We start from the raw sequence: 26,567 nt of genomic DNA, 5'->3' as shown, positions 1-26,567 counted from the left end.
ACTCATAACTCTTCGGAAGAAGGTGTAGCCGTCTTTGTTGAGCTCTTATCGAGGAGTTCGATTTTGTTTGTAGTGTCGTCTTTTAGAGTTAAAACCTTGTGTGATTTTGGTGACGGACCGCCACTTGAAGCTGACAGCCTCTTAAGGCTATTATCGTTCATGCTGTTTTGTCTTGAACGGAATGCGTAAGCTTTTTTCTCTCGCTGGTCATTGGGACTCCCAGCGAAAATTCCTGAGGCCTCTTCTTCTTCGGAACCCGCTGTGGACAAGATGTTGCTTCTTCTCTTTCTGTTGCGCTTCGAGCGCTGCCTCACGCTCCTCGGTGAAGTGTTTTTAGCCCGCAGATCGACTCCACCGGGAGCGGACTGCGGTGGAGCATCGTTAGTGTTGATCGCCACAAAGGAATCCCTTCTGTCAGAGAGCTTCTTCAGTTCTCCTCTGGGTGGCATTTGCAAATAGATGTGGCCGGTGCTGAGCTTTTTAGATAAACGAGGTGGATTCGGAAATGCTTTAGTGGTACCCCTCTGAATCCGTGTAGACGAGGAAGAAACTGGAAAAGAAACAGAATTACTCGACTGTCTTGAGCGGGCATTGGTCTCGGATTTCCGGCGTTGATGTCTTACACTTCTTGGAGTTTCATACAATGGCAAACTAAACTTACCGGTATAATCACGTTTGTTATCAGCAGCATCCTCCCTGAGAAGTAAGAGTGAATTGATTGATTCGGATTCAAACAAATTATCGTCCAAAGATGTTATGATATTACCTTCCTCTTTGTCCCCTACGTTATCCTTAGGGCCTTGAGTTTTGATGAGGCCTACCGGCATATCAACAAACTGCAAAGGGTTCCTTATCGAAGATGAACCAATAATTCTACCCTTCAAATAAGTAATGGCTTTGTCCAGAGCAAACTCTTGGCCACAATGATTCTGAATGATAGAAACTTTAGGCCAAGTCGCACGAGCGCCGTTTGTCGTTTCCCGAAGCAGGAATTCTCTTGAAGGGTTCGCCAACAGTTCGTTCAAGCGAAAAAGCATTTTCATATCAGGTAAAATTGTAATGTCACCGGAGTATTGCTGTGATAAGACAGACCTCATTTTTGTGAGAGCATTCTTAGCTACTCCCAGCTCGCAGGCCAACTCCAAGATATGGATGGCTTCATTAGCCATGAAGTTGTAAACATTTGTCAGATTTTGCTTCAAGCGAGCACTAAATTCATCTTCAATATCACCACCGACACAGGACAACGAGAGTTTCAGAAACGGGAAAACATGAACATTAACTTGACAGGCGATGATGTGATCCACATTAAACATCTCCGATAACCTCGATATCGGTAGATCGTTATCCACAGACCCGTCAACGAATTTGACAGATGCACTGCCGCTCCATTCTCTCTTCTCACCCGTTTGGGGATCCTTTTCATACAACGGACTTGATGGGAAGATGCCAGGCAAAGAACATGACGCACATACTGCTGACCATATCAGAACATTTGGCGCCGTAAGATTGTTCAACAGGCGTGGTTGCTCGAATAGAGACGCGGGGGATACCGTGATATTAAGAATTTTGCCAGTCCTATTGTAGGCTTCCCGAAAGGTCAAGTCACCTAGAAAGGAAACCATGGTGTTCACCAGATTTTTATTGTCAAACCAAGTCCCGTTCTTCAAGAACCTTGAGATTTTGATAAGGAAGTTCTCGCTTTCACTCTTTTGTTTGTCATCCTTAAATATGTTGAATTCGGTGTCCAGCACCCGCTCTAGTAGTTGCGGAATTTCATCCTTATGATGGACCGAAAGAATACTGGCCACTATAGCGCCTGCGCTACTTCCGCTGATGACTCTTGGCAACAAATCAAGCTCGAACAACGTTGATAATACTCCGATATGAAACAAGCCGAACGTTCCTCCGCCGCTCAAAACCAGCGCGGTTCGACCTATGTTACGCCTAGTTTGTTGAAGTATTCCGAGAAGGTATCCATCATCTAACTCGGATTGATGTAGCAGAGCATCTATGGCCAGTCGGGACTCGTTCAGATATTCGTCTGTGAGAAATTTGGTACCCACATGCGAGTGTCGGTACAAATTAACATTTCCCATATTGCCTAGGTTCCTGACCCAGCTCGTCCTTATAGTATACAGTAATCCAGAATAGTCCTCTGCAAGTCTCTTTTCACGCAGCTTCGTCGTTAACTCTCGGATCAACCTGTAGTCATACAAATTCGATTCGACCTTTTGCTTCCACTTTGTTTTGTCAGTCAGTTCATCCAGTCTGAGTCCCGCATAGCTCCATTCTTCGTACGACATGGCATGCTGCTTAGTGGCGAGGATCTTCTCAATAAGCAGATCCTTCTCATAATCTCCGACAAAAAGACTGTATATGAATGCTTTGCATTTGGGGAAAAATGAAACACGCTCTTCTTCTTCCACTTCTTCTTCCTCGTCATCTAACTCGTCATTCAACTCCTCATCTGTTGAAACTGCCTCTTCATACTCCATATCATACGCTCCAAAGGAGATACCGCTCTTATGCTGTACGTCAGTCAAATACTTCCCTCCCTGTCGATTGAGCTCGTATCGCCTTTCAACCATATCCCCACCGTCACATATCCGTCTTCGACCCTTATTTCTGTCCGCAGCCGATGTACCATTATGAATGTGCTCGTAGTACTTTTCTATGAGATGCTGAGTCACTGCCAAAGGCCGGTGTTGCAAAGCAAGATTGCCCTCCATAGTCGCTCCTAACCAGTAGGGAGAAAGAGCCTATCTACCGACCCGGAAAACCTCTCCTCCTGGCCTCTTCATCGCCTGTTAACCACAACCTAAGGCTTGATCTCATTAAATGAGCCATCTCTACCTGGGCGATTACAAAAATCCGGCCGGGTAACAACCGATCGGTTGTGTCGTACAACGCGCCTGGAAATTTGAACGTTTCGCGTCTTGAAGAGATTTGACATAGCTTGAAGAGCATCGCAACTCATCGGTGAATCGAAGGCTATTGGGACCATTGAGCTGTCTATTCCGGTTGTGGGGCTCTTCAGAAGCTTGGATTATCTGGTTTGCTTTCAAAAAATTTTTTTTCACAGGTTTGATAGCAGGAGGTTAGAGATTCCGTGGACTTTTCATAGTTAGTATCACCATGAACCATATATATGGTTCTCCGTTTCCCACTCTCAATCCAAAAGTGCGGTATCGCACTGCGCTAGAAAGAGCGGGTTTCGAGGTTAATTTCGGCTCTCTGATACCGGACAATGAGAATAACGGGGAGCTGGCCGAGAGAGATCAGAGAAAAGCAGTGGGACCGAGCTTACCGTCAGCGGAACCCTGGTCTTCGGGCCAGCATCGTGCAAACTCTGCGGGAATACGGGGACAGATGGCAACCACGGCCCAGAATGAACCTATTCCCCGATATCACTACCCTGCCGTTCGCCAAAGCCAGCCAGATGGGGGCTCCAGGCAGTTCAGCTCGACAAAACCAACATCGAATAGCCGCATACCGTCTAGTAGATTTGTACAAAAAATGCAGTCGAACAGCACCCCGTCGCTAAGGTCCAGTACACCCTCAAATGCGCCGCTCTATGCTGGCAAAGAATCGAGCAAATCTGAGAACGAGTTAGATCCGATCGAGAAAAGTTTTATGAAACTTACTCAGAATGATGCATCGAATGGTACGGGTATTGTCGGATACACTAAAACCACACCGAGTGTGGCAAGTAGAGAATCGATGGCAGACTCCGTGAAGCGAGAGAGCATGGGCCATAACACTCAAATTGATGCCAGCCGCGGAACGGTCTATTCCACAGTTGAGAGTTTGAATTTTGAGCCCTCATCCGAACTGCATACCGGTTTGCTGTCGCTGCAGCAGGATGATAACGCCCAGCGATTCGAAGGAGACAGCTCTTTGCCTGCTCTTACTGTTAAAACGCGCTTTAGTGAAGGACTGCATATGGCAGATAAAGTATCACCCCAATTGTTTGGCGACAAATCGGCTCAACCAAAGTATGGCATGAGAGTCTTAGACAGCGATTCCGGAAACGTAGATCGCCCTCAAGAGAAAAGGCCGCTCTCGATACTCTCGAGGGATGTGGAGACGCCCCAGACGGCGACGAGCTCGCAAGTGAGAGAATTGCTGGCTCAACTAGATGATGTATCCTACACAAAAAACGCACAGTTGGACACTGCAATATTAGCGGGCACCGCTGCCAACTCGTCGGCAGGAAGTCAGCTCGACGTGCGTTCCTTGTCCGTTGATAGGTCGAGATCTTGCTCCAATACATCGTCGCGCTTCAAAAAGTCAAGTGCCTACTTATCACAATCCCCCGGTGACAACTACGATATCATTCCTCAATCATTGACTCTCGAAGAAGAAGGCGTGAATCCTTACAGAACCGGAGACTCTCCCGTGATCTATAAGTTTAGACCGGCTCAGAATGATGGCTTCGGGCAGCTTCAGGATCGTCCCCAGATAGTAATTGAACGCTCACAGCTCTCGCACAAAGAAACCATAGAAAACTCGAAAGATGTAACGCATCCCGTACCATCGAAGGAGCCACTTGGTCCAGATAACTTGAACGAACCTCTCGTCGACGCTGCAGCTGATACTTTATCAGAGGAGCAGCCAATCCATAAGTTTCCTCCAGGCGAGGGACCATGCAGGGCATGTGGCGAGGAGGTCCACAGCAGGGGAATTTTTTCAAAAAGAGCAAACGAACTCTCTGGTCAATGGCATCGCGACTGTTTCAGGTGCCTAACTTGCAATGTCAAATTCAACAAAAAAATGCCCTGCTATATCTTAGACGATCAGCCATACTGCCAGCAACACTATCACGAAAGGAATGGCAGCATTTGTCAAGTCTGCCAAGGCTTCATCGAGGGAGAGTGTCTCGAAAACGATAGAACAGAGAGGTTCCATGTTCACTGTCTCACTTGTTTCCTTTGCGAAACTCGCATTACCAGTGACTACTTCATATACAACGGAGAGCTACCGCTATGCAGTGAACACGATATAGAAGCCCTCCTGAGAGATGGTCTTACTGGCGAGCCACAGTCCAGCGGACAGGACAACACTGTATCGAAAAGAAGAACAAGATTGATCACTTTGGGCCAGGCATAGACGCTGCAGCTCATCAGTGGCGAAACCCCATTCCAAACGTATATACCCTCATACACAAGTTGTTTTTATTCATTCCTATGCACTTCCTCCTGTAGGGCTGGAATTAGCCGCCCATGTCTTTGACGAACCTGTAGTTCCGAGCCGCGCAAGTATAAATACAGAGACTTAAAAGCACATAGAAGAAGTCCGACCTCATAATCGAGAAGCCAAAAATTGCAAAACTGATGAACCAGTCGCTAGAAGCTAACTCATTCAAACCACTCCGAAGAACTCCGCCCTTGCTCTGCTAAATTAACTTGGCTCCATTGAACCCACAATAAATTGCGAAGTTGCTAGAACTAGAGGCGAACTGCTAAGTGTTCTCAAAGCAGAAGCAGGGCTTCCTTTGGGATAATGGTGTCTTCTTCGCAGTCTTTAGATCTTTTCGGATGACAACCACTCAGCAGCGCAAGACAGAAGCACGGATCCAAAGCTATGGGAGCCGTTGACGTCCTTCTCCGGCGGATTCGAACGTATTTGAACAACACGAGACGCTGTTCTCGACCATAGTTCCGCTCCGTGTTATGTCTCTATTACTAGGACGAACGCGAACGCCGGCAGGGTTACTTCTGCAACGCTGAAAGGAGACGATAACAGAACTATAGGAACCCTGGTGTTTTCGTGGATGCATGAATTAAACACATTGGTTGTAATCATAGAAGCTCCCTTAAAAAGCTATCGCCTGGGAGTTAGATATGGTCAACAACGGTAACGATGTCAACACAGCCAGCACTCCTAGGAGATACACAAAAAGATCGTCCGCAGAGTATATCAGAGCTATGAGTTCGCCTGGTGGAAGCCATGAACATGAGGCAGCATCTCCCGAGACACCATCACCACCCCGTCAAGGCAGAAGGTCGTCTACGTCTTTGGGTTTTTTTACTTCACCTTTGCATCCACGAGCGGAGGCCGCAATTTCGAGAAGTGGGCATCCAAGCTCAAGCGATAACGGCTTGCTGATGCCGCAATCACCAAATATAAGGTCAAGGCTGTTGCCTCCGACCACTCCTAAGTCAAGAAACGCGGAAATGTTCCTTTCTCCGTCGCCCAACTTGAAGTCGCCGGGAACGTACAGGGATAACGGGAAGCCCATCCGGGAGATATCCAACGGTCTCAAGGCGAGGTTGAACTATGCTCTGGTGAAGTTGCAGAATGGCTGGGTAGAAAAAACATTACCTGAGCTGGAGAATGAACTAAGCAATACTGGTAAGAGGCATAAGCATGAAGATGACGATGAGGAGGATTTGCTAACCGCGGAACGCCTAGAACTGGCAAGAGAAACCGTGCTGAAAGGCTCCTCATACAATAATGAATTTTTAAGGGACTCCGAGGAGTCAGTGGACGAGCAAGACAATACGGTGACAGAGGAAGACGGAGACTCGAATTCAGCTCACATCGCCTTCTTGAAAGCACTATCGAGTCCCAAGAAGAGAATAAAGCAGGAAGGTGTGTCGCGCTCCCCGCTCCAATGGTCAGAGCCGAAAAAGACAGTAACCACAGAGAAAGAGAAGGATCATCCCTCTGAGGTAGAAGCGATTGAAACCCTCATGTCACTCTCGTCTCCTCAGAGATCACGTTCTGCTAACCAAGAATTCTCGCTTCCTGTACCGCCTAAGGTACCGAAAAGCTCGAGCCCGACAACTTCGACGTCATCAGATTCCAGTTCCGCCAATGAGTCACGTCAGAAGCGCCAGCTAGAGCTGTCCAGGCAGCCTAAGAGCGGAGTGGTGGTGCCAATAATGCAGAAACAGTCCTCGGAGTCTTCCTCAGAATCACTAAAGGAGTCCTTTCAAGCCGAGGAGAAAGCGGAGCTACGGTACGACCGACAGCAACAAACAGATGTGGAGACAGACGTGGAGCTATCTGATAATGATTAAGGTTAATCTTTTTTCCAAATTTTGATAGACGGGAAAACAAACACGTTTTCGACATGGGTATGCCTGTTAATCTCGCCCGGCGCGTGGCTCGATTTAAAAGCAACTCAATTGGCATTGGTTTTCTTTGATGGGTGCGGTGTCTAATTGAATTTCGGGGGACAACGACAAGAGTTGCTTAATGTTCGTAACAATTGTTGTAATTTTAATACATCATAATCTAGTGGCACGCTATACCAGCCCTTGAAGACGACGCCTAATACAACGCACGTTATTGATTGTGTTGGACCTCGTCCTATGGCAGCGACATACAGTCGGTTTGGGAACACCACGGTTCTGTTTGCTGGTAAAGGAACTTGTTGACTTTCGACTCTAAGTTAAATCGGCTCTCGACGCGCAAGGAATTACTAACTCCGAACAGCTCCATGGATGAAAAATGGGGAGCAGATCTAATATGTATGATGAAAAGGCATACATAAGGATCCGTAAGGACCCCTACGTGAGGATATAGGATGTTCTCGTAGATGGATTGCAATGATGGAAGGATATATCAACTCTCACTACAAGAAGGAAACAAAAGTCATAGATGCAGTGTACCCTCGAAGCTTTGATGATTCGACGTTGGTCCCTGGCAAGGATGTCTTAAGTATCGTTTATGATATCTATACCCTGGTGAAGGAGACTGAGAATCATTTAGTTCCAAAAGTCAATTTGCTCTTTTTGCATGGAAGTGGCATGAGTAGATGTATCTGGGAATACTACGTTGCTCATATCGTGGATCATCGGCCCAATTGGCGAATAAATAAGATAGTTTTGATGGATCAGGTTACTCATGGGGATTCTGCCGTTCTGAATGCGAAGAAACTGGGAGTTAATTTTGACTGGGTTGATGGTGCTAGAGACGCTTGCAAGTTGGCACAGAATGAGTTTTTTGGAGAAGGGTCGACTTACAATGTGGTGATTGGCCACTCAATGGGTGGCTTCCAGGCATTGAGCTGTGGAGTCTTGATGCCTAACTTGTTTCATCTCATCATAACGATAGAACCAGTTGCTCTAATGTACGTGGGCAAGGGAACAAAGGGCGAATACACTGTAATTTCAAGAAAGCTTCATCGAGCGCTTCTTTCCAAAATGAAAGATAGGTTCCAGTCCGAGCTTGAGTACGAGGCATATATGCGTACGAGCAGTTTTTTCGCTAAGGTACATCCCGATATCTTGCAAAGGATCATCGATTTCGAGCGCGTCGCTTTGTCTAACGGCGAGGTGAGGACCAAAATGGATCAAAGACAAAACATTTTATGTTACATGACGTTATTTCCCGCTGCGAAGTGGCTTCTAGGTTCTTTGAAATTTATAAGAAGCCCTGTTGTCAACATACTTGGAGGCGTCTCGAAATGGACCCCCAAAGAGAACCAGGAAGTTTTGGAAAGGTTCATCCTGGACTACACTCAAGATACGGTCCCCAAAGGTGATCATTTACTGAATATTGAAAATCCTGAAGAGACGCTAAGCAAGATTGTTTGCCATATTTCAAGGTTTATGGCGAGTCAAAGTACTAATGATCTTGGAAGAGATCTAACAGTTAATGAACGGCGAAATCTTTTCAATGCAGAGTTTAACAGATTTCAAGCTCAAAGGGTCGACGATCGACCTATGGAACTGGCCAAGTTTTGAGCTGACAATAGTAGAATTAGTGGGTCCTCCTATAGATTTACATATGAAGAAATTATGATATTTATAAGTTTACATTGGTGGATCAAAATTGCCTTCCGCCTCGAAGAAGTCCACCGAATATTACAGTTGGTTTTCTGTTTTATGCTTGTTACCTTAACCTCCTAGTCCTGAAATTTGTAAGATCCGGAGCTGAGGGTGATGGATCCCCCTCTGTAAGATCCTCTCTTCATCTTGTTTTTGTTCTTGGTGAAGTCCTTTCCTCTAACCCTGCTTAGTTTCTCGTTGGCGAGCTCACCCCAGTTACCTGCAGCGCCTTTATAAGTATTATCCGTGAGTTCCCTGTCCTCGAAAGAAATACGTGATCTTTCTATTCTGGAGAAGTGCTTTCTCTGTCCCGGTCTTAACATGTCTTCGCCTGCGGAAATCGCATCCTTTGGAGTACTGAGTGGGGCAGGTGATTCTGTTCTAGATGTTGATGCAGATTCCAGATTCTCGTCTTGTGCCTTTGTTTTTTTGGTGAGTTTGGTGTCACCATCATCTTCGAGGGATCTCTTCCTAGTCTTTTGCGCAGTTTTGCCTGAGGTTTTTGATTGATTCTCTTCGTTAGTTTCCTCGGAGGAACTCTCTGAGTCGCCAGATTCGCTGGAACTAGAGTCGCTGGAGCTAGAGCTAGAGTCGCTAGAACTGGAGCTAGAGTCGCTAGAGCTAGAGTCGCTGGAGCTGGAACTAGAGTCGCTGGAGCTGGAACTGGAGCTGGAGCCAGAGTCGCTGGAGCTGGAACTGGAGTCGCTGGAGCTAGAGCTAGGGTCGCTGGAGCTGGAACTGGAGCTAGAGTCATCAGAGCTTGAATCATCGGAACTCGAGTCGTCAGAACTAGAGCTGCTGGAGCTGGAGCCGCTGGAGCTGTCAGAGCTAGTCTCATCGGAGCTAGATTGCTCAGAGTCCGAACTGGAACTCGAATTGTCCGACCCTGAGCTACTGGAGCTCGAACTGGAACTTGGGCTAGAACTAGAACGGGAGCCCTTCGATTTAGATGACGAAGATTTCGCTTTCACTGTAGCCGATTCGCTACTGCTAGAGCTGCTAGAGCTGGAGGTTGACAGTTCATCCACGACCTGTTTTCTTCTCGCTTTCTCACTAAGCTTGGGAGGTTTTGCATTAGTGGCTTTAACATTCTCTTTCTTTCTAGAAGCCATTTCAGTACTCTAAACAAACAATCGTTTCTTCTATGGATTTCACGACACCCGATGGTGATCTTGGCCACGCTACGCGGTAAGATTCTCAAATCCAGCTTTTCTTTAAGCGATGAGCTTCGAGCTAACAAAAATTTTCATATAGAGAGGCGCTCTGGATAATTCATAGATCTCCGTCAAAAAAGACCTGGTAAAACTCAACTGGTTTCATAACCTGAGAGTATTGTAAAGATCTCTCCCGGTGGACTGATTTATCTCCCAACACTCAAAAGTTTCTTTCTCACCGATGCAAATGTCAACTCAGCCGACTGTAAGTCTCTCGCTATATCACGGACAGAAATGGATTAAACACAACATATATCGCTCACTATAGTGAACTGTTCAGTCAAGTAAAATTGGCACTATCTTGAATAGTCTTCCCTACCGGTTGGTAAGAACCCGAGAATGGACCCTCTTTTTATACTTTTCCAGGGGGTCCAAAATAGCCGCCAGCATCATGCGTATGTCATTCCCGGGTAACCCTTTGAATGGAGCCTCAAAATAGACTGAAAGGACATTTAGCCGCCGAAAGTTTCTCTTACAGCATTAAGTTTCACAAATGTATGTACTATCCGGTGCTCGTTCGATATCCACCTGGTATGTACGCTTTCCAGCTCATTTGGAATCAAAAGTCGCGGTCTTGGGTGCTGATGTAAGGGCTCATCATAGTCTGGTGCCTGGCATCACTTTGAATCCTGTGGTCGAAAAATCAATATAAGTTGCTCCTGGGGGTTCCGGCGCCCGTTATGCTTTGCGCTATATGACTAGATTCCGCAAGAAGGCTAGGTTCAAGGCAAAACGCCATTATCTTGTCTTTTCCAAGCAAGTTACTCAACAAGAGGTTTTAATTGCAACTGGCATTGTCAGGACTCTCACATTTGGGTTGAATCTGGAAGAGTGGAAGGTTATCGGTCTTACTAAACAGGTTCAAAATGGCCCTTTGGCAAGCTTTAACTGTTATCACTGTCAACGATTTGACGAATTGGCCAAGTATAATATGGTGATCCATTTTGACATTACACATCATGATTACATATAGCAGAAGAGAGTAACCGGCTTGGCTGCTATAGCAAGTAAGACGGTTCGGGATATTTGAGTTAGTGGGCTTTTTCTATGACTGATATTGATGGATACCAGACTCGAAGCAAGGGGAAGATGTTCCCTGAAATGAGCCAATCTTTCTTCTCGGATGAAGACTCAGCCGCAACGGATGATAATCGGTCAAATTACGAAGAGGACGGATTCATAGATGGCGATGATGATTATGGCTATGGAGAGTCAAGGGCAACTACGCCTGCAGAAGTGGCCCCTAAGCCAAGGAGACCGAGTAAGAAGTCTAAGCAAGAGTACAGCAACAATGAGACAGCTAATAAGCTGGCAGCGAAGGATCAGAACTTCTTGTATGGTGTTACCAGAGATATGCCGTCAGATTTTGTCCCAGATGCTGTTTCAGGACTATTCAAGACGCACGATTTCAGTTATTTAAAGTTACGTCCAGACCATGCAGCTAGACCTATCTGGATATCACCCAGCGATGGTAGAGTGATCCTTGAAAGTTTTTCGCCATTGGCAGAACAGGCTCAGGATTTTTTAGTGACAATAGCCGAACCGGTCAGTAGGCCGTCTCATATCCATGAATACAAAATTACTGCATATTCCTTGTATGCTGCAGTGTCAGTTGGGTTGGAAACTGACGATATTATATCTGTGCTGGATAGACTGTCAAAAGTGCCGGTTGCACCCTCAATTGTAAATTTTATCGAGAGTGCCACCGTTTCCTACGGTAAAGTGAAGTTGGTCATCAAGCATAATAGGTATTTTGTCGAAACGACACAGGCGGATATTTTACAAATGCTGCTCAAAGACCCTGTAATCGGTGGCCTTCGCATAGATACCGGCCAACAGCAGCAGCAACAGCAACAGCAGCAACAGCAACCGAACGAAAAAGCCAATGCACAGCAGAACATCAATCCGAATGACGTGGAAGCAATATTTACTGCGGTTGTTGGGGGTGACAATGAGCTAGATGAAGAAGACGATATTGATGCGGTCCATTCATTTGAAATTGCTAACGAATCGGTCGAAATTGTCAAAAAACGATGTCAAGAAATTGATTATCCGGTTTTAGAAGAATACGATTTTAGGAATGACCACCGTAACCCAGATCTGGATATTGACCTGAAACCATCGACGCAAATCAGACCATATCAAGAGAAATCTCTGAGTAAGATGTTTGGTAATGGCCGTGCAAGAAGTGGTATTATCGTTCTGCCATGCGGTGCCGGTAAAACGTTGGTCGGCATCACAGCTGCATGTACCATCAAAAAATCTGCAATAGTGTTGTGTACCTCATCTGTGTCTGTTATGCAGTGGAGACAACAGTTTTTGCAGTGGTGCACTTTGCAACCTGAGAACGTTGCTGTCTTTACCTCGGATAACAAGGAAATGTTTCAGACAGAATCAGGCTTAGTGGTCTCAACATATTCAATGGTGGCGAACACCAGAAATAGGTCGCACGATTCGCAAAAAGTTATGGACTTCCTAACGGGCAGAGAGTGGGGTTTCATTATTTTGGATGAAGTCCACGTTGTCCCAGCTGCTATGTTCCGTAGAGTGGTTACCACAATTGCTGCGCATGCTAAATTGGGTTTGACCGCTACGTTAGTTCGAGAAGATGACAAGATTAGCGATTTAAACTTTCTAATTGGTCCCAAGCTATACGAAGCAAACTGGATGGAATTGTCACAAAAGGGGCATATTGCTAATGTTCAGTGTGCTGAAGTATGGTGTCCAATGACAGCAGAATTTTATCAGGAGTATCTGAGAGAAAGTGCAAGGAAGAGAATGCTACTGTATATCATGAATCCAACTAAATTTCAAGCATGTCAATTTTTGATTCAATATCATGAAAGTAGAGGCGATAAGATTATTGTTTTTTCCGATAATGTTTACGCTTTGCAAGAGTACGCATTGAAACTCGGGAAGCCGTTTATCTTTGGAGCTACCCCTCAGCAGGAACGTATGAACATATTACAAAATTTCCAGTACAACGATCAAATTAATACCATATTTTTATCCAAGGTGGGAGACACTTCTATTGATTTACCGGAGGCCACTTGTTTGATTCAAATTTCATCCCATTATGGTTCCCGTCGTCAAGAAGCCCAGAGGTTGGGTAGAATTTTAAGAGCCAAAAGGCGTAACGATGAGGGTTTTAACGCATTTTTCTATTCTCTGGTTTCTAAGGATACCCAAGAAATGTATTACTCGACCAAGAGACAGGCGTTTTTGGTCGATCAAGGTTATGCATTCAAAGTCATTACACATTTGCATGGTATGGAAAATTTGCCCAATTTGGCATATGCATCAGCGAGAGAACGCAGGGAGTTATTACAGGAGGTTTTGCTGAAGAATGAAGAAGCGGCGGGTATTGAAATTGGAGATGACGCTGATAACACGATAGGCCGGGGTGTTAACGCCCATAAGAAAACCAAATCAAAGGCTGTTAGAGGCGAAGGTTCATTAGCTGGTCTTGCTGGAGGTGAAGATATGGCCTACATGGAATACAGTACGAATAAAAACAAAGACTTGAAAGAACATCATCCTCTAATACGCAAAATGTATTACAAGAATCTGAAGAAATAAGTACTGATTCAGAAAAGTGAGAATGTTAATCGCAAGCAAGTTCTTTGACCTCAGTTTTAATATTTCTTCACTGAGACCTAAAATCTGTTTTAGGTGGCGGTTGTACTCGCCTATATAGACATGCAGGATGTCGCATCTGGGCTCGCAGATTGCTCACTGTTATTGCAAGTTAATAGAAGTCATGCTAATAGGCGGGATAAATGATTGTTTGCATGCATTATATAAATAACTGTTGGTATGCATTATTGTGACGTTTGAACCTTGTCTTTGACTTTTTTGTAACTGTATTAAAATTCGCCAATGGGAAGCATTCGCAAATGAATAAAGATTTAATGTGGAGAGGATTCCCAATTGATATCGGTTGGATTAGCTTTTGGACGAAATATTGAATCTAACTTCTAGTAGTCTATTGGAACATAGACGATGCTAAAAAGCCAAACAAAGGCCAAAATTTCGAAGGCAGTAGAGTACCGGGAGATAATGACAATTTGCTTACGTAAGAAATAAGCCGCTCGCTCTTTATGGTTCGGCGGAAGCTGCCTGAAATTCTATTCATTCTGCTTGATTCCTCTGACCTTCAATCCTCGTACTTGGTAGCCATCTACCACCAAAAGACAACTCAACATAATGCATTGGAAGCTCGTGCTGGATCGCGTTGCCCAGTCGCCTACCGAGGCACTGAGTAATCGACGAACTGCAGGTCGCGCGCTCACAAGCAGTCGGAGTAATTGTTCTAAGGATAAGTCGTCAGGTGTAACAATAAACTAATGAGGCATTGCTTGAATTAGATTTAGATCATTCATAGTAACTCTAGCTCTTGTGTTATCCTGTTCTCAGTTTTTTCTAAAGCTGTTTGAATGTTTATCTTAAAGTTACTGGCATATTCTATAATTTCGATAATTTGGGCATGCAAGAGGGCTTTTCTTCGGTTCAGATCCAGAAGCAGTTCTTCATGCTTCAGCTTTGTCGCTTGAACAAGCTGCTCAGCGTCGGATATTTTTTCCTGCGCCAGTCTATTGAAATCGCTGATTTTTTTCTCCAGCCTTTCAATTTCGATCTTCTGCGAAAGCAAGTCACTTTCACTTTCTTGCATTTTCAACTCATAGATTGACTTTGCATCGGAGAGTAATAATTCGCGCTGTTCGATGAGATTTGTCTTCTCGTGTATCTCACTTTGCAGAGTTGCGAGCTCTGCCTCGATAGAGGCATTCTCTTTCTGACATTTCTCGATATTGACTTGAATGTTCTCATAAAGATTCAAGAGTGCTTGCCTGATATTATTCTTTATGCTTTGTTTGGATGGCATGAGATCTTCATAGGCAATCGCATCAGTTTTATCGAGCAGCCCATCTTCAGATATGCTGACTTTGAAATATGACAAATCTAAATTGTCGCCGAGTTTCGCCCGGAGGTCAAAAAGGTTATCGATAGCAGAATTGTACTGTCGTATTGCATCCATCATATTTTTCACGACATTATCTCTTCCTAGCTTATCCGATTTTAGCGCCGCGGCTAATTTATCTAGATGCTTATTGATGACCTCCAGATCTTGAACTATTTGTTCTCTTCTGTTACTCTTCTCGTCAATTACTTCGATGGAGACTCCTCTCGTCTTTAAGGACTTCTGTAGAGTTTTCACCTCATCCTCCAGATTCGATATTTCTTGTCTCTTATGCTCGGATTCCAATTTCATTCTCTCCAATTTCTTGGGCCATTCATGACTCTTGTGTTGCACGGAATTGACATAATTTTGAAATTTGGCCAAATCATTCTTTAATGCCTTGCATTTCTGAGTAGCCATGGCGAGATCTTTGCTCCTCTTAGCCATTTCCTGACATTTTAATAAAATTTCATCGTTCCTAGTCCCCATTCTATCAATATCCGTGCCTATGATGTGAATGAACTTCATGAAGCCAGCTTCCAGTTCTTTCATGTAAGGCTCATAATTATCTTCAAGTCTTAGAAAACTTTTGTACGATTCCATAACGTAATCGATGAAGAGTTTCTCCACCATTAGTTCGTATTTTTCCTGCTTTTGATCCTGCTCATCCAAGGTCGTGAGTGGATGGTTTAATATCGTCATCTCCTGGGTATTTTCATTCATTATATTATGGTCTAGCTCATTTAATGAAGCATCAAGCTTCAAATTCAATTGCACAAGCCAATGAAGCATCCCCAAAAACCTCGGCCAGCTAGAGCCACCCACGGCCGAGATCTGAGATTTATTGATGCTCTCTAGATATGGATACTGTAGATTTTTCAAAATTTGGTACACTTCGTGTTCGATCGACTTTGTGAAGCCATATCCTGGGTCAAGCCTTAAATAAAGCCATTTGAAGATCAAAGTGAATCCCTTCTGCGTGGGTAGTTTCAAAAACTTCAGCGAAATCGGATGGCTCATTTCGATATCAAACTTATTCTGACTCAGGTAGTCAAAAATCTCTTGTTGTATGGCATTTTGGAAGTTCTTGTCTCTTAAGGGTCGTGGATCTCGATTGGATGGCCCATTCCTCGTCATATTGCTGCCAGCATTGGTCAAAAAACTGGTATTAATGTTGTTCGTGTGGGGGAGCGATGAATATCGCTGTGACAATCTGGAATTCATCGAAGGCTCCTCCCCAGCCACTGTAGATCTGTGTCGTTTTTTTGAACTCGCGATAGAATTCCTCTCGATGCTTTTATTTATTATGTCCGTTAGACCCATATTGGTAGTGTTTCGCCTTCTGTCTTGCGAAGGTACCGGTATTTGAGAAGTAAACTTCTGAGGATTTAAAGCATCTAGTACATTAGGTCTAAATTCATTATTTGACTGCTCCATTGCGGCAAATCCAACTTAGAGCTGCTGAGATTGGCGGTTCTTCAACTGTTGTATCGTGTTTATCAACCTTTGTTTACGCTTTGTGTAAGATCAAGCTCTTCGTGTAGTATGACACTCGTTTTGGCCTACAATAAACTCATCGAGAGATTCATAGCATTAGTTAAGATGTATATCAAAGATTGTGGAATGAAGGTTGCTCACACGGTTCAAGAGGTTCGCAATTGGCATCGAGATGCTAAGGGCTCAATTGGGTTTGTACCCACGATGGGATGTCTCCACGCGGGCCATACTTCACTGTTTGAACAAAGCATGAAAGACAACGACCTTACGGTGGTAAGCATTTTTGTGAATCCTTCTCAATTTGGCCCTAACGAAGATTTGGACCAGTACCCGCGCACCCTATCCGAAGACATTAAGCTTTTGGAGGAGCTCGGAGTGGATATGTTGTTTGCTCCGAAGGCCAGCGAGATCTACCCGCAAGGCATCCCTCTGAATGTCGACGAGCAGAGAGGGCCCTTCGTGAGCGTCTTGGGAGTCAGTGAGGTGCTCGAAGGTGCCACCAGACCCAATTTTTTCCGCGGTGTGGCAACTGTAGTGGCCAAATTGCTGAACATTGTCGCACCGGACGTGGCATACTTTGGGCAGAAGGATATCCAACAATTCATCGTATTGGACACGATGGTCAGACAGCTCTTCTTTAATGTCCGCCTGCAAATGATGCCCATCAAAAGGGACAGTAATGGCTTAGCCTTGAGTAGTAGAAACAAATATATGAGCGAGGAAACGCTACAAATCGCGTCAAACATCTACAAGGGCTTGAAACGAGGCTCCCGCAAGGTGTTGGAATCCAATGGCATTATCGGCAGGGACGCTGTTGACGCCGAAATCAGGCAGGTTTGGCAGCCATATGTCTCTAGTGGGGATTTTGAAATTGACTATCTTTCGATTGCAGATTTTCAGACACTGAAAGAGGTCTCCAGCATAAGTCCCGCTGAACAGCAGGTAGTAATCAGCTGCGCTATCTACGTCAAGGATAGGAGAGACAAGAATGTTAAAGTTAGATTGATAGATAACATTTTACTGGGTTGAGATAAGTCGAAGTCCCGTTGTCTTAGTGAATTACGTAGCAGCCGGCGAAGCAATCTCTTTGCTGCCAATGCGGTGAAAGGACAAAAAATACTGATAGAGCCATTCTGTGCTGTGTCTGAACAGACCTCGCCAGCAGAAAGCCTGCAGAGACCCAGTGAGTACTGCCAGAGCTATTGTGGGGCCGCCGCGTCGCAGCCGGTTACCCTACATCTTGCTCAAGATACTAATTGACATGCCCAGACCCCCAATGTGGCCTTCGCTAGCCAAAAAACCCCATTGCCACACAAGGAGCCCACTGTTTTGTCCTCTATTAATGCCGCGCGTCACCGTGTTATCACGGCCTTGGCACATTGCCGTCACCGCCTTATCAGAGCGATTTCCTAAGCCCAAAACAAATGTTCGAGTAAATTCAGAACAGGAAACTCTCGTTGCCGAGCCGGATAGATAACCCGGTTATGTGTCAAACAACTTCTCTCCACCAACATCGGCAGTTAATACCGCTTATCTCTAATCTCTCATCTTCCCGTTCTCCCTCTTTGCCATATTTTGCTCGGCTACAAGGAGTGCCCCCCGCCGCCCCCAGCAACCGGCAATGGGCTTATCTCCTTGACACAAATCAGTGCCGCATGCAGCACAATAGGACGGCCGCCATTGGCAATTCTTGGCGTTCATTCGGAATCGCTCGAGAAATGTGTCAATCGAAAAAGAAACGGCATGCGCGCTCTGCGCGATTCTTCTCGGCATCGTTTGCCAAGATGTGGCGTCATGGAAGGCAAATCAGTCTAAGTTGACAGAGAGACCGATGTGACAGAAAATAGTGGTTGTGCAACAGTGAGACTAGATAGCTATGTGAGAGCGGCAGGAGAAAACAGCGGTATGTTGCAAGTCTCTATCTGTCTCCGCTTCTCCACGTCTTATTCTGGCACCAACTGTGGAGTTTGGGAGATAAAGATTTTGGTTTTGTTATTGGTGTGCTTGGCATTTGACACTTTCCGGCCTATTGAAGAGCGTATATAACTGAGGCGAGTTCAATGCTTTCAAGACACAATCTTACTATTGGTCGCTTTTTTGGTTTTGATCTGTTTGCCAAGTAATAAATTAAAAAGAAAAAGAAAGATACGAACGTCATCTTAGAATATCGCTATGAACAGTAATCGGTCGTCAAGTACCGATGAATTGGAATCGTTGCCACAGGGAATCGAGCAAAAGGCTGAGATTAAAGTTCTCACAGATAAGGTTTGTCCAGAGGAGCTGTCGAACGATGACTTGGAACTCGAACTGTGTGACGATGAGCCTACCGAGGAGGAAATGAGGACTTTGAAGCATGTAGGCGGTACAATTCCATTCAGGTGTTGGTTGATTGCTGTTGTCGAGTTGTCTGAGCGGTTCGCTTATTATGGTTTGAGTGCGCCCTTCCAGAACTATATGCAGAACGGGCCTGACGATGTTCCAGCTGGTCTGTTGAACTTGAAGAGCCAGGGTGCTACAGGTCTTTCGTACTTCTTTCAGTTTTGGTGTTACTTGACTCCGATCTGGGGTGGTTACCTGGCCGATACCTACATTGGGAAGTACAGCACCATCTGCTGGGGCACAGTTGTCTACCTTGTCGGCATTCTGATTCTTTTCGTTACTTCGATCCCAAGTATCACCACGCCTCACGCTGCTCTCGGCGGGTTTGTTGCTGCCATTATTCTGATCGGTATCGCCACCGGTATGATCAAGGCTAATCTTTCTGTGCTGATCGCAGACCAATTTCCCAAGCGGAGACCCCGCATTAAGATCCAGAAGAATGGTACGAGGGTGATTGAGGATCCAAACATTACGCTTCAAAACGTGTTCATGCTTTTTTACCTGATGGTCAATATTGGTTCGCTGTCTGTCATTGCCACCACTGAGCTGGAGGCACATGTGGGTTTCTGGGCTGCTTATCTGCTGCCATTCTGCTTCTTCTGGACTGCTGTGATCGTTCTTGCCCTTGGTAAGAACCAGTACGTCAAGCCTCCCGTGGGTGATAAAGTTATCTCCAAGTGCTTCAAAGTCGTTGGTATCGCTATGAAAAATAAGTTCAACTTCCAAATGGCCAAACCATCCGTCAGCCCAGACAAGGCGTACCCATGGACCGACAAATTTGTTGACGAGATCATCAGATCTTTAAGTGCTTGCAAGGTGTTCCTATTCTACCCCATTTACTGGGTTTGTTACGGTCAAATGTTGAACACTTTCGTTAGTGTGGGCGGCACCATGGAACTACACGGCCTGCCAAACGATTTTTTCCAGGCCATCGACTCTATCGCCTTGATCGTGTTTATCCCGATCTGCGAATTCTTCCTTTACCCGTTCATCAGAAGGTTCACGCCTTTCAGGCCAATCACAAAAATCTTCTGGGGATTTATGTTCGGTTCTGCAGCCATGGTCTGGGCAGCAGTCCTACAGCATTTCATCTACAGCGCCGGTCCATGGTACGAATACCCAATGGGCAAAAACTCTCCAAACCACATCCACGTCGGCTGGCAGGTTCCCGCATACGTCCTCATCGCGTTTTCCGAGATTTTCGCCTCTATCACCGGTCTTGAGTACGCCTACTCCAAGGCTCCCGTCACCATGAAGTCCTTCGTCATGTCCCTGTTCCTTGTGACCAGCGCTTTCGGCTCTGCCCTCGGTTGTGCGCTGTCTCCAGTCAGCGAAGATCCCAAATACGTCTGGTTATACACTGGTCTTGGCGTCTCCTGCTTCATTGCCGGGTGGCTCTTCTGGATCTGCTTCAAGCACTACAACTACACTGAAGAGGCCATGAACGCCCTAGACTACGATGACGATCCAGCTATGTTGAAATCCAGGAAGGACGCGATCGAAGTCTCCTCCGTCGCATAGACATCAAATTACGTTTACCTGATCTTACTAGTTTACCTGGTGTAACTATTTCCATCGGTTTATTTACCTTAGCAATCTCTATACCGTATTATGCTCGAACCTCGGCGGCTATTCTCGATTTTTAGCACGTGATTGTCCGATGATTCCGCTAAACTGTCCGACCTTATCGGGGGAATTTTCCGGCTCGCGTTTAAGAGGGGACAACCACAAGGGGAATGCGTCGCAGCTAAGTCAGTCATAGGAGTCACCCAGTTCATCTAACTACATCAACTGGTCATCTCAGCGCTGAGACAGGTCTACTATCAAGCGAAAGGCAGCGGTGGGAGTAGCTTGGATTTGACTTTGTACCTTGGTTTTGACGCGCTTGACAGTGAAGGAGGGTGTGTCGCTACTAGAAATCGGCGGAAATCGAGTGGTTGTTAGGCAAGAAAGTTATCATGTCGTGTCAGTACATGGCTAGCGGTGGTTCGCGCTCTAGGGAAATGGACGGTTCTATGTTTGATGTGAATCGCTCGTCAACAAGCTTGGCAGGCGGAACCCTAGGCGGCGAAGCCGCGGGGAACGATAACACTGAGACGACAGCGTTTGAAAGGAAGAGTTTGTTAAACCCGCATCTTTCGGTGCTAGAACTGCTACAAGGAAATAGGGATAGTTCGTCCGGAGATGAGAGGGTTTTGGAGACAAGTTTAGGCGGAAAGGGCGGAGTTTCAAGCGATGGATCGAAGAGTATCTCGGACTCATGGCAGGCAATTCATAGGAACGAGGCGCTGATATCTGTGGTCCCGGAGCGCTGCTCTTCGCAGGCCAATGCAGTTGGCATCCTATCGTCTAGTGATACGTCGGAGGAGGAGTTCGATCCCGCTGGCTCTCCAAACGTTGCTCACCATGGGCAGTTGCATCTGCCGCAACAGGCGCCAGCGGGACCGCGGTCTCTGCCCAATCTTCAATCTATCAAGATGGAGGTGCCTGTTGTGTTTCCAGTGGTGGAACGGGCAGGCAGAGGCGATGGGGAAGGGGAGGGCGATGACGAGACGTTGACAAAGAGTTTATCGAATTCTTCCAATTCTTTTGTCATGCCCAAGCTCTCACTCTCTCAAAAGTCGCATAAACTACGCATTTTAATCCTGGGCAGGCCCGGGACAAAATTCTATCAGTCTATTCCAAAGAGATACCAGCATTTTTTCGAACTGTCTCAATTGCAGGATCCATCTGAGTTCAGGCAGTTCACAGGGATCTTGATTGTATTCCGGGAGTTGAAAGAAATGGTGTCACTGCTGAATCGAGTATGTCAGTGCACTCCCACTAGACCTATCATACCTGTTTGTCAAACGGGTCAGCATCAACAGGTCCGAAATGTTCTAGAGTCACTTTTAAAAAATAAATTGATATCCTTGTTATACCCTCCTGTGGTGATATCGAACCATTCAGACCTCAATAATATGTTCCGTTTCTTGCAAGATTTGTCCCGAACCATATCCGATAACTCAGACGACGAAGACGAGGAATGCGAAGTCACTAAGCAGGCTAAGAAATCTTATCAGCGGAAGAAGAAGAAATTGCCCTCTCACGACAAAAGCAAGCCTCGCCGAAGAAAAGATAGGGATGAAAGAGTTAGTAAATGGGTTTTGTGGGGCATATCTCTTACCGTTGGTGTCGGTGTCGGTTACTGCATGTCATATTTTGCATCCTCCGCATTGGTCTCAATGAATGTCAAATCGATGCCATCAATTGACGGAGGTGGCGACAATTTGGTTGTATTTGAACATTCCTCGCTAAGCATCGGCGAATACGATCACGATCTGGAGAACCCATTTGCTCACGCTCTTTATCTTTTCAAGCAAACTTTAAAGCAGTGGAACTCCATGATAAAACAGTTCATCAGTAAGCATTTGCACTTCGTGGAACAAATGAGCTTTAACAACCATAAGGATTGGTCAGTCGACGACAACTCCAACAGAATATTAGCACTGGGCTACATATTACTTTAGCTGAAAATAATCCATTTGTTCTGATGTGCGTCAAGGCGTTGTCGTGTTTTGTCATGCTAATAAGACCGGCGGTTTGTCATATAGCGTCAAAAAGACCGATGAGACGAAAAGATTACTGTTTTATTTGTGTCCCCGAGGGCTGGTAGGCCCATGATCTGGGTGGATACTTTCTTGCGATCGGGGCGCCACAAGTTATATCAATAGCATAGGCTCAGGAAGGGCTTGTTTTATGATGGGATCTATTGTATATTGGCTTTCCATAATATAGCCAAGGGAACTGTCACCATATGGATGGTCAAGTTAGTAAGTAGGATTATATAGACGTAACTGGTTTGAATTTTGGGACAGGATGCCCTTATTTCACGTTGTGCTTTCGAAAACTAACTTTCAAACCGAAAGTACAGACAGTACAAAACTCTTTCTGTAAATCCTCTCCCTTACAAGAACGAACGTTCTTCCACATGTCATCCACTTCTTGATTGCTTGAACCTAAGAGGCTGGCACGATTACAGATCTACGGCTGCATCTTAGAAGGCTTAATTGCTCCTTAAACCAAGAGGCCTTCTTAGAACCATCATATGAAAGCTCTAAGCAGGCTTTTAACGGCAAGTTCCACGACTTATTCGAGAAATGGTCCGTCCAATGTTGCGCTTCGATATTGCTGGAGTTTTCACTTCTAATGGTTAACCACTTCAAGCCGCGCCTTCTGCATCATTGAAGAACTCAACTATTAATGCAGACAAGAAATACAAAGACTACTTGAAGTTTGCAGCTAGACCAGAGTTTCAGTGGTGCCATTCAGTGGCGCAATCTGATAGAAACGAATCTGAGATGAGACTTACCTCGTTAATCAAGGAGAAGTTTTCACCACCATTTCGGATCAGCATCAGGACCCAGCTGACGGCCCTGGTGAGTATTGTGGCGTTGGTATCTTTGATCATTTTGGCTGTTACTACTGGTGTATATTTCACCTCTACTTATAAGAACCTAAGATCTGAGCGTTTATACATTGCCGCTCAATTAAAATCATCTCAGATTGATCAAAGTTTGAACTATCTATACTTCCAGTGCTACTGGCTTTCATCAAGAGATACTCTACAGACAGCACTGGCGAACTACATCTCAGGGAATAAGACGGATGCCAATTGGGTTGATGCCGCAAGTGCGGTGCAAAAGTTTTTAACCTCGTCTGCGTTATTCTCTGTTGCTCGAGTCTACGATGCAGGATTCCATCCTGTCTTGAATGCAACGAACAATGGAACGGGAGACGCCCTGCCTGGTGATATTCTGAATAGGCTCATGCCTTTGTCAACTGACATGGCGCTACCCTCATCGCTGGAAACAGACGGAATCCTGACAGATCCAGTGCTGAACGGATCATCCTACCTGATGTCCATGTCCCTGCCGATTTATGCCAATCCTTCTATTATTTTGACCGAACCGAGAGTCTACGGTTACGTTACTATCATTATGTCTGCTGACAGTCTGAAGAGCTTTTTTGATGACAGAACAGGTCTCGAGAAATCCAATGTTGCGATAATATCCGCTGTGTATGACGAGGTGAATCATAAAATAACATCGTACCGATTTGTTTTTGCGCCTTACGGCTTACCGCCTACAATCCTGGATAGCACCTTTCCAATCCCGAACGACACATTTCTGAGCGCCTCTCTGCGACAAGGCAAGGCAGGATCAGTCCAAGATGCCAAATTCTTTTACTACAAGTCATCGGCTATAGGGTACTCGCCCTGTACATTCGCCTTGGTGAATTGGGTTGCGATCGTTTCGCAGTCGGAGTCGGTCTTCTCGGAACCAACAACCAGGTTAACAAAGATAATTATCGGGGTAGTGGTGGGCATTGGAGTCTTCATATGCATTGTAACTTTCCCGCTCGCTCACTGGGCAGTTCAGCCTATTGTTCGCCTACAGAAAGCCACCGAAATAATCACAGAGGGCAGGGGATTGAGGCCAAGTACACCGGGCAGCTCCTCTCTGAGCCGGAAAAGCTCAATCGTACGACGAAGGTATAGTGGAGGGAGTTCTTTTCATTCACCCTCCTTCGGAGAAGAGAAAGATCCATTACCTCCCGCTGGCCCTGCAGGCAATGGTATTGTTTCCGAAGTATCTTCAAATCGTGATCATGCCATGACACCCTCAAGTCTGAGCAGTGTCAATGAAGCACGATCCGATAGAACCAAAAAATTAATGACATCTTCAAATTTAATAGAGGCACGAGTGCCAGTTTATCGAAGATTTTTCTCAGACGAATTCTCAGAACTCACTGATACGTTCAATACCATGACCGACGCCTTAGACCAGCACTATGCTCTACTGGAAGATAGGGTTAGGGCAAGAACTAAGCAACTTGAGGCTGCCAAGATCGAAGCTGAGGCTGCAAATGAAGCCAAGACGGTTTTCATTGCCAATATTTCCCACGAGTTGCGCACGCCGCTGAATGGTATTCTTGGTATGACGGCCATATCAATGGAAGAAAGGGATATAGGCAAAATTCATAATAGTCTCAAACTGATTTTCAGATCTGGAGAGCTATTGCTGCACATTTTGACCGAACTTCTGACATTTTCCAAGAATGTGCTTCAGAGAACAAAGTTAGAGAAAAGAGATTTCAATATTACGGATGTTGCATTACAAATAAAGTCCATTTTTGGTAAAGTCGCTAAAGACCAGCGCGTCAGACTGTCTATCACACTCTGGCCGAATGATATAAGGAAGATGATTTTGTATGGAGACTCAAACAGGATAATTCAGATTGTGATGAATTTGGTATCTAATGCGCTAAAATTCACTCCAGTGGATGGCAGGGTCGACGTTCGAATAAGGCTTTTAGGAGAGTATGACAGTGAAAGAAGTGAAAAAGCTGGTCATAAAGTGGTTTACGTTGTTCCCGGGTCGGAAATTCGTGAGAATGAGCCTGAAATCTTTTGCGAGCAAACGCTGAAACAAGATGCTATTGACAAGCAGGAAGAGGAAGGGTCTGCGTCAGACAGTGAAAAAACTGATATGCAAGAGGCATCACAGGAGGTTGGGCGGCAAGATTCGGATGAGCAAAAATCGTTCATATCGATGAGTACGACGTCCTATGACGATGCCATTTTCCACAGTCAATTCAGAAAGCCAACCAACTCAAGTGATAGCGAGGACGGAATTGCCCTCTTGCAGCCCAAAAGCTGGGTTATAGAAATAGAGGTAGAGGACACAGGTCCTGGGATAGATCCCAGCCTGCATGAGTCGGTTTTTCAGCCTTTTGTCCAGGGCGATCAGGCACTCTCAAGACAATACGGTGGCACAGGGCTCGGTTTATCCATCTGTAGGCAGCTTGCTTCGATGATGAACGGCACAATGAAGCTAGAATCTGCGCTCGGCGTAGGAAGTAAATTCACATTCACACTTCCGTTGACGCAAACCAAGGAGAGAGTTTTTGAGGAGGAGAATCCTTTTGAAGACGAATTCAACCCATTGAGTAAGAAAAACAGGAGAGTCAAGTTTAAGTTTGCCAAGAGTATTAAAAGTAGAAAATCCAGATCATCTCTATCGACTGTGGCACCGAGAACCGGCGACAAGGGCTCCGAGCAGCTTAAGAGCAGCGACAGTGAGTTCAGCGTCGGAAATATGAGTCTCAATCGACCGTTCTTACAAAGTACTGGTACTGCTTCCTCCAGCAGAAAAATCGATACAGTTCCGAACTTGAATAAGAGCTGTAAGATCCTCGTTGCAGAGGACAACCATGTCAATCAAGAGGTCATCAAGAGGATGCTTGTCCTCGAAGGGCTGGACACAATCGAACTTGCCTGCGATGGACAGGATGCATTTAATAAAGTCAAAGCGCTGCAAGAAACCGGTGAGCATTACAGTTTAATCTTCATGGACGTTCAAATGCCCAAAGTGGACGGGTTATTGGCGACTAAGATGATCAGGGAAGATCTACACTATGAATATCCAATTGTAGCGCTGACTGCTTTCGCCGATGACAGCAACATTAAAGTATGTCTTGAAGCTGGTATGGACGGATTTTTATCGAAACCGATCAAGAGGCCGAGACTGAGGACCATTATAGAGGAGTACTGCCCCAAGGACAAGAATAGGGACAAGGACAAGGACACCTAGCCCTTTGTAGACAGTAAATATTCAAGTAATCTCAATTTCTGGGTTAATGTGCAAACCTTATCACGGGTTAATTGAATTATTTAACGTATACAAAGGTGTA

The 26,567-nt window shown here is 45.4% G+C and overlaps 11 protein-coding genes across 11 annotated transcripts; 8 read left to right on the top strand and 3 right to left on the bottom strand.

Annotated features, from left to right (window-relative positions):
* Positions 1 to 2: 2 nt before the first annotated feature.
* TGL4 (triacylglycerol lipase) lies at positions 3 to 2,732 on the bottom strand (the record flags this gene model as incomplete). The annotated part of the gene is made up of 1 exon (XM_037285637.1): positions 3 to 2,732. One exon carries the CDS (start codon positions 2,730 to 2,732, stop codon positions 3 to 5), a length of 2,730 nt encoding a protein of 909 aa, XP_037141533.1.
* A 406-nt stretch (positions 2,733 to 3,138) lies between these two features.
* PXL1 (Pxl1p) lies at positions 3,139 to 5,112 on the top strand (the record flags this gene model as incomplete). Its single annotated transcript, XM_037285636.1, has 1 exon — positions 3,139 to 5,112. One exon carries the CDS (start codon positions 3,139 to 3,141, stop codon positions 5,110 to 5,112), a length of 1,974 nt encoding a protein of 657 aa, XP_037141532.1.
* A 734-nt stretch (positions 5,113 to 5,846) lies between these two features.
* HG536_0H02320 (Whi5 domain-containing protein) lies at positions 5,847 to 7,028 on the top strand (the record flags this gene model as incomplete). Its single annotated transcript, XM_037285635.1, has 1 exon — positions 5,847 to 7,028. One exon carries the CDS (start codon positions 5,847 to 5,849, stop codon positions 7,026 to 7,028), a length of 1,182 nt encoding a protein of 393 aa, XP_037141531.1.
* Positions 7,029 to 7,559: 531 nt separating this feature from the next.
* Positions 7,560 to 8,699, top strand: LPX1 (triglyceride lipase; the record flags this gene model as incomplete). The annotated part of the gene is made up of 1 exon (XM_037285634.1): positions 7,560 to 8,699. One exon carries the CDS (start codon positions 7,560 to 7,562, stop codon positions 8,697 to 8,699), a length of 1,140 nt encoding a protein of 379 aa, XP_037141530.1.
* A 161-nt stretch (positions 8,700 to 8,860) lies between these two features.
* On the bottom strand, positions 8,861 to 9,895 carry SRP40 (Srp40p; the record flags this gene model as incomplete). Its single annotated transcript, XM_037285633.1, has 1 exon — positions 8,861 to 9,895. One exon carries the CDS (start codon positions 9,893 to 9,895, stop codon positions 8,861 to 8,863), a length of 1,035 nt encoding a protein of 344 aa, XP_037141529.1.
* A 1,149-nt stretch (positions 9,896 to 11,044) lies between these two features.
* SSL2 (TFIIH/NER complex ATPase/helicase subunit SSL2) lies at positions 11,045 to 13,576 on the top strand (the record flags this gene model as incomplete). The annotated part of the gene is made up of 1 exon (XM_037285632.1): positions 11,045 to 13,576. One exon carries the CDS (start codon positions 11,045 to 11,047, stop codon positions 13,574 to 13,576), a length of 2,532 nt encoding a protein of 843 aa, XP_037141528.1.
* Positions 13,577 to 14,375: 799 nt separating this feature from the next.
* NDC80 (kinetochore-associated Ndc80 complex subunit NDC80) lies at positions 14,376 to 16,394 on the bottom strand (the record flags this gene model as incomplete). Its single annotated transcript, XM_037285631.1, has 1 exon — positions 14,376 to 16,394. The coding sequence occupies one exon, from the start codon at positions 16,392 to 16,394 to the stop codon at positions 14,376 to 14,378; it is 2,019 nt and encodes a 672-aa protein (XP_037141527.1).
* A 108-nt stretch (positions 16,395 to 16,502) lies between these two features.
* PAN6 (pantoate--beta-alanine ligase PAN6) lies at positions 16,503 to 17,483 on the top strand (the record flags this gene model as incomplete). Its single annotated transcript, XM_037285630.1, has 1 exon — positions 16,503 to 17,483. One exon carries the CDS (start codon positions 16,503 to 16,505, stop codon positions 17,481 to 17,483), a length of 981 nt encoding a protein of 326 aa, XP_037141526.1.
* A 1,143-nt stretch (positions 17,484 to 18,626) lies between these two features.
* Positions 18,627 to 20,354, top strand: PTR2 (Ptr2p; the record flags this gene model as incomplete). Its single annotated transcript, XM_037285629.1, has 1 exon — positions 18,627 to 20,354. The coding sequence occupies one exon, from the start codon at positions 18,627 to 18,629 to the stop codon at positions 20,352 to 20,354; it is 1,728 nt and encodes a 575-aa protein (XP_037141525.1).
* Positions 20,355 to 20,791: 437 nt separating this feature from the next.
* Positions 20,792 to 22,342, top strand: ATG32 (mitophagy protein ATG32; the record flags this gene model as incomplete). Its single annotated transcript, XM_037285628.1, has 1 exon — positions 20,792 to 22,342. One exon carries the CDS (start codon positions 20,792 to 20,794, stop codon positions 22,340 to 22,342), a length of 1,551 nt encoding a protein of 516 aa, XP_037141524.1.
* Positions 22,343 to 23,173: 831 nt separating this feature from the next.
* SLN1 (histidine kinase) lies at positions 23,174 to 26,467 on the top strand (the record flags this gene model as incomplete). Its single annotated transcript, XM_037285627.1, has 1 exon — positions 23,174 to 26,467. One exon carries the CDS (start codon positions 23,174 to 23,176, stop codon positions 26,465 to 26,467), a length of 3,294 nt encoding a protein of 1,097 aa, XP_037141523.1.
* Positions 26,468 to 26,567: the final 100 nt, after the last annotated feature.

The sequence above is a fragment of the Torulaspora globosa genome, chromosome 8 (assembly GCF_014133895.1).
Source record: "Torulaspora globosa chromosome 8, complete sequence".
Taxonomy (NCBI): Eukaryota; Fungi; Ascomycota; class Saccharomycetes; order Saccharomycetales; family Saccharomycetaceae; genus Torulaspora; species Torulaspora globosa.
This window is presented reverse-complemented; position numbering and strand designations above follow the sequence as displayed.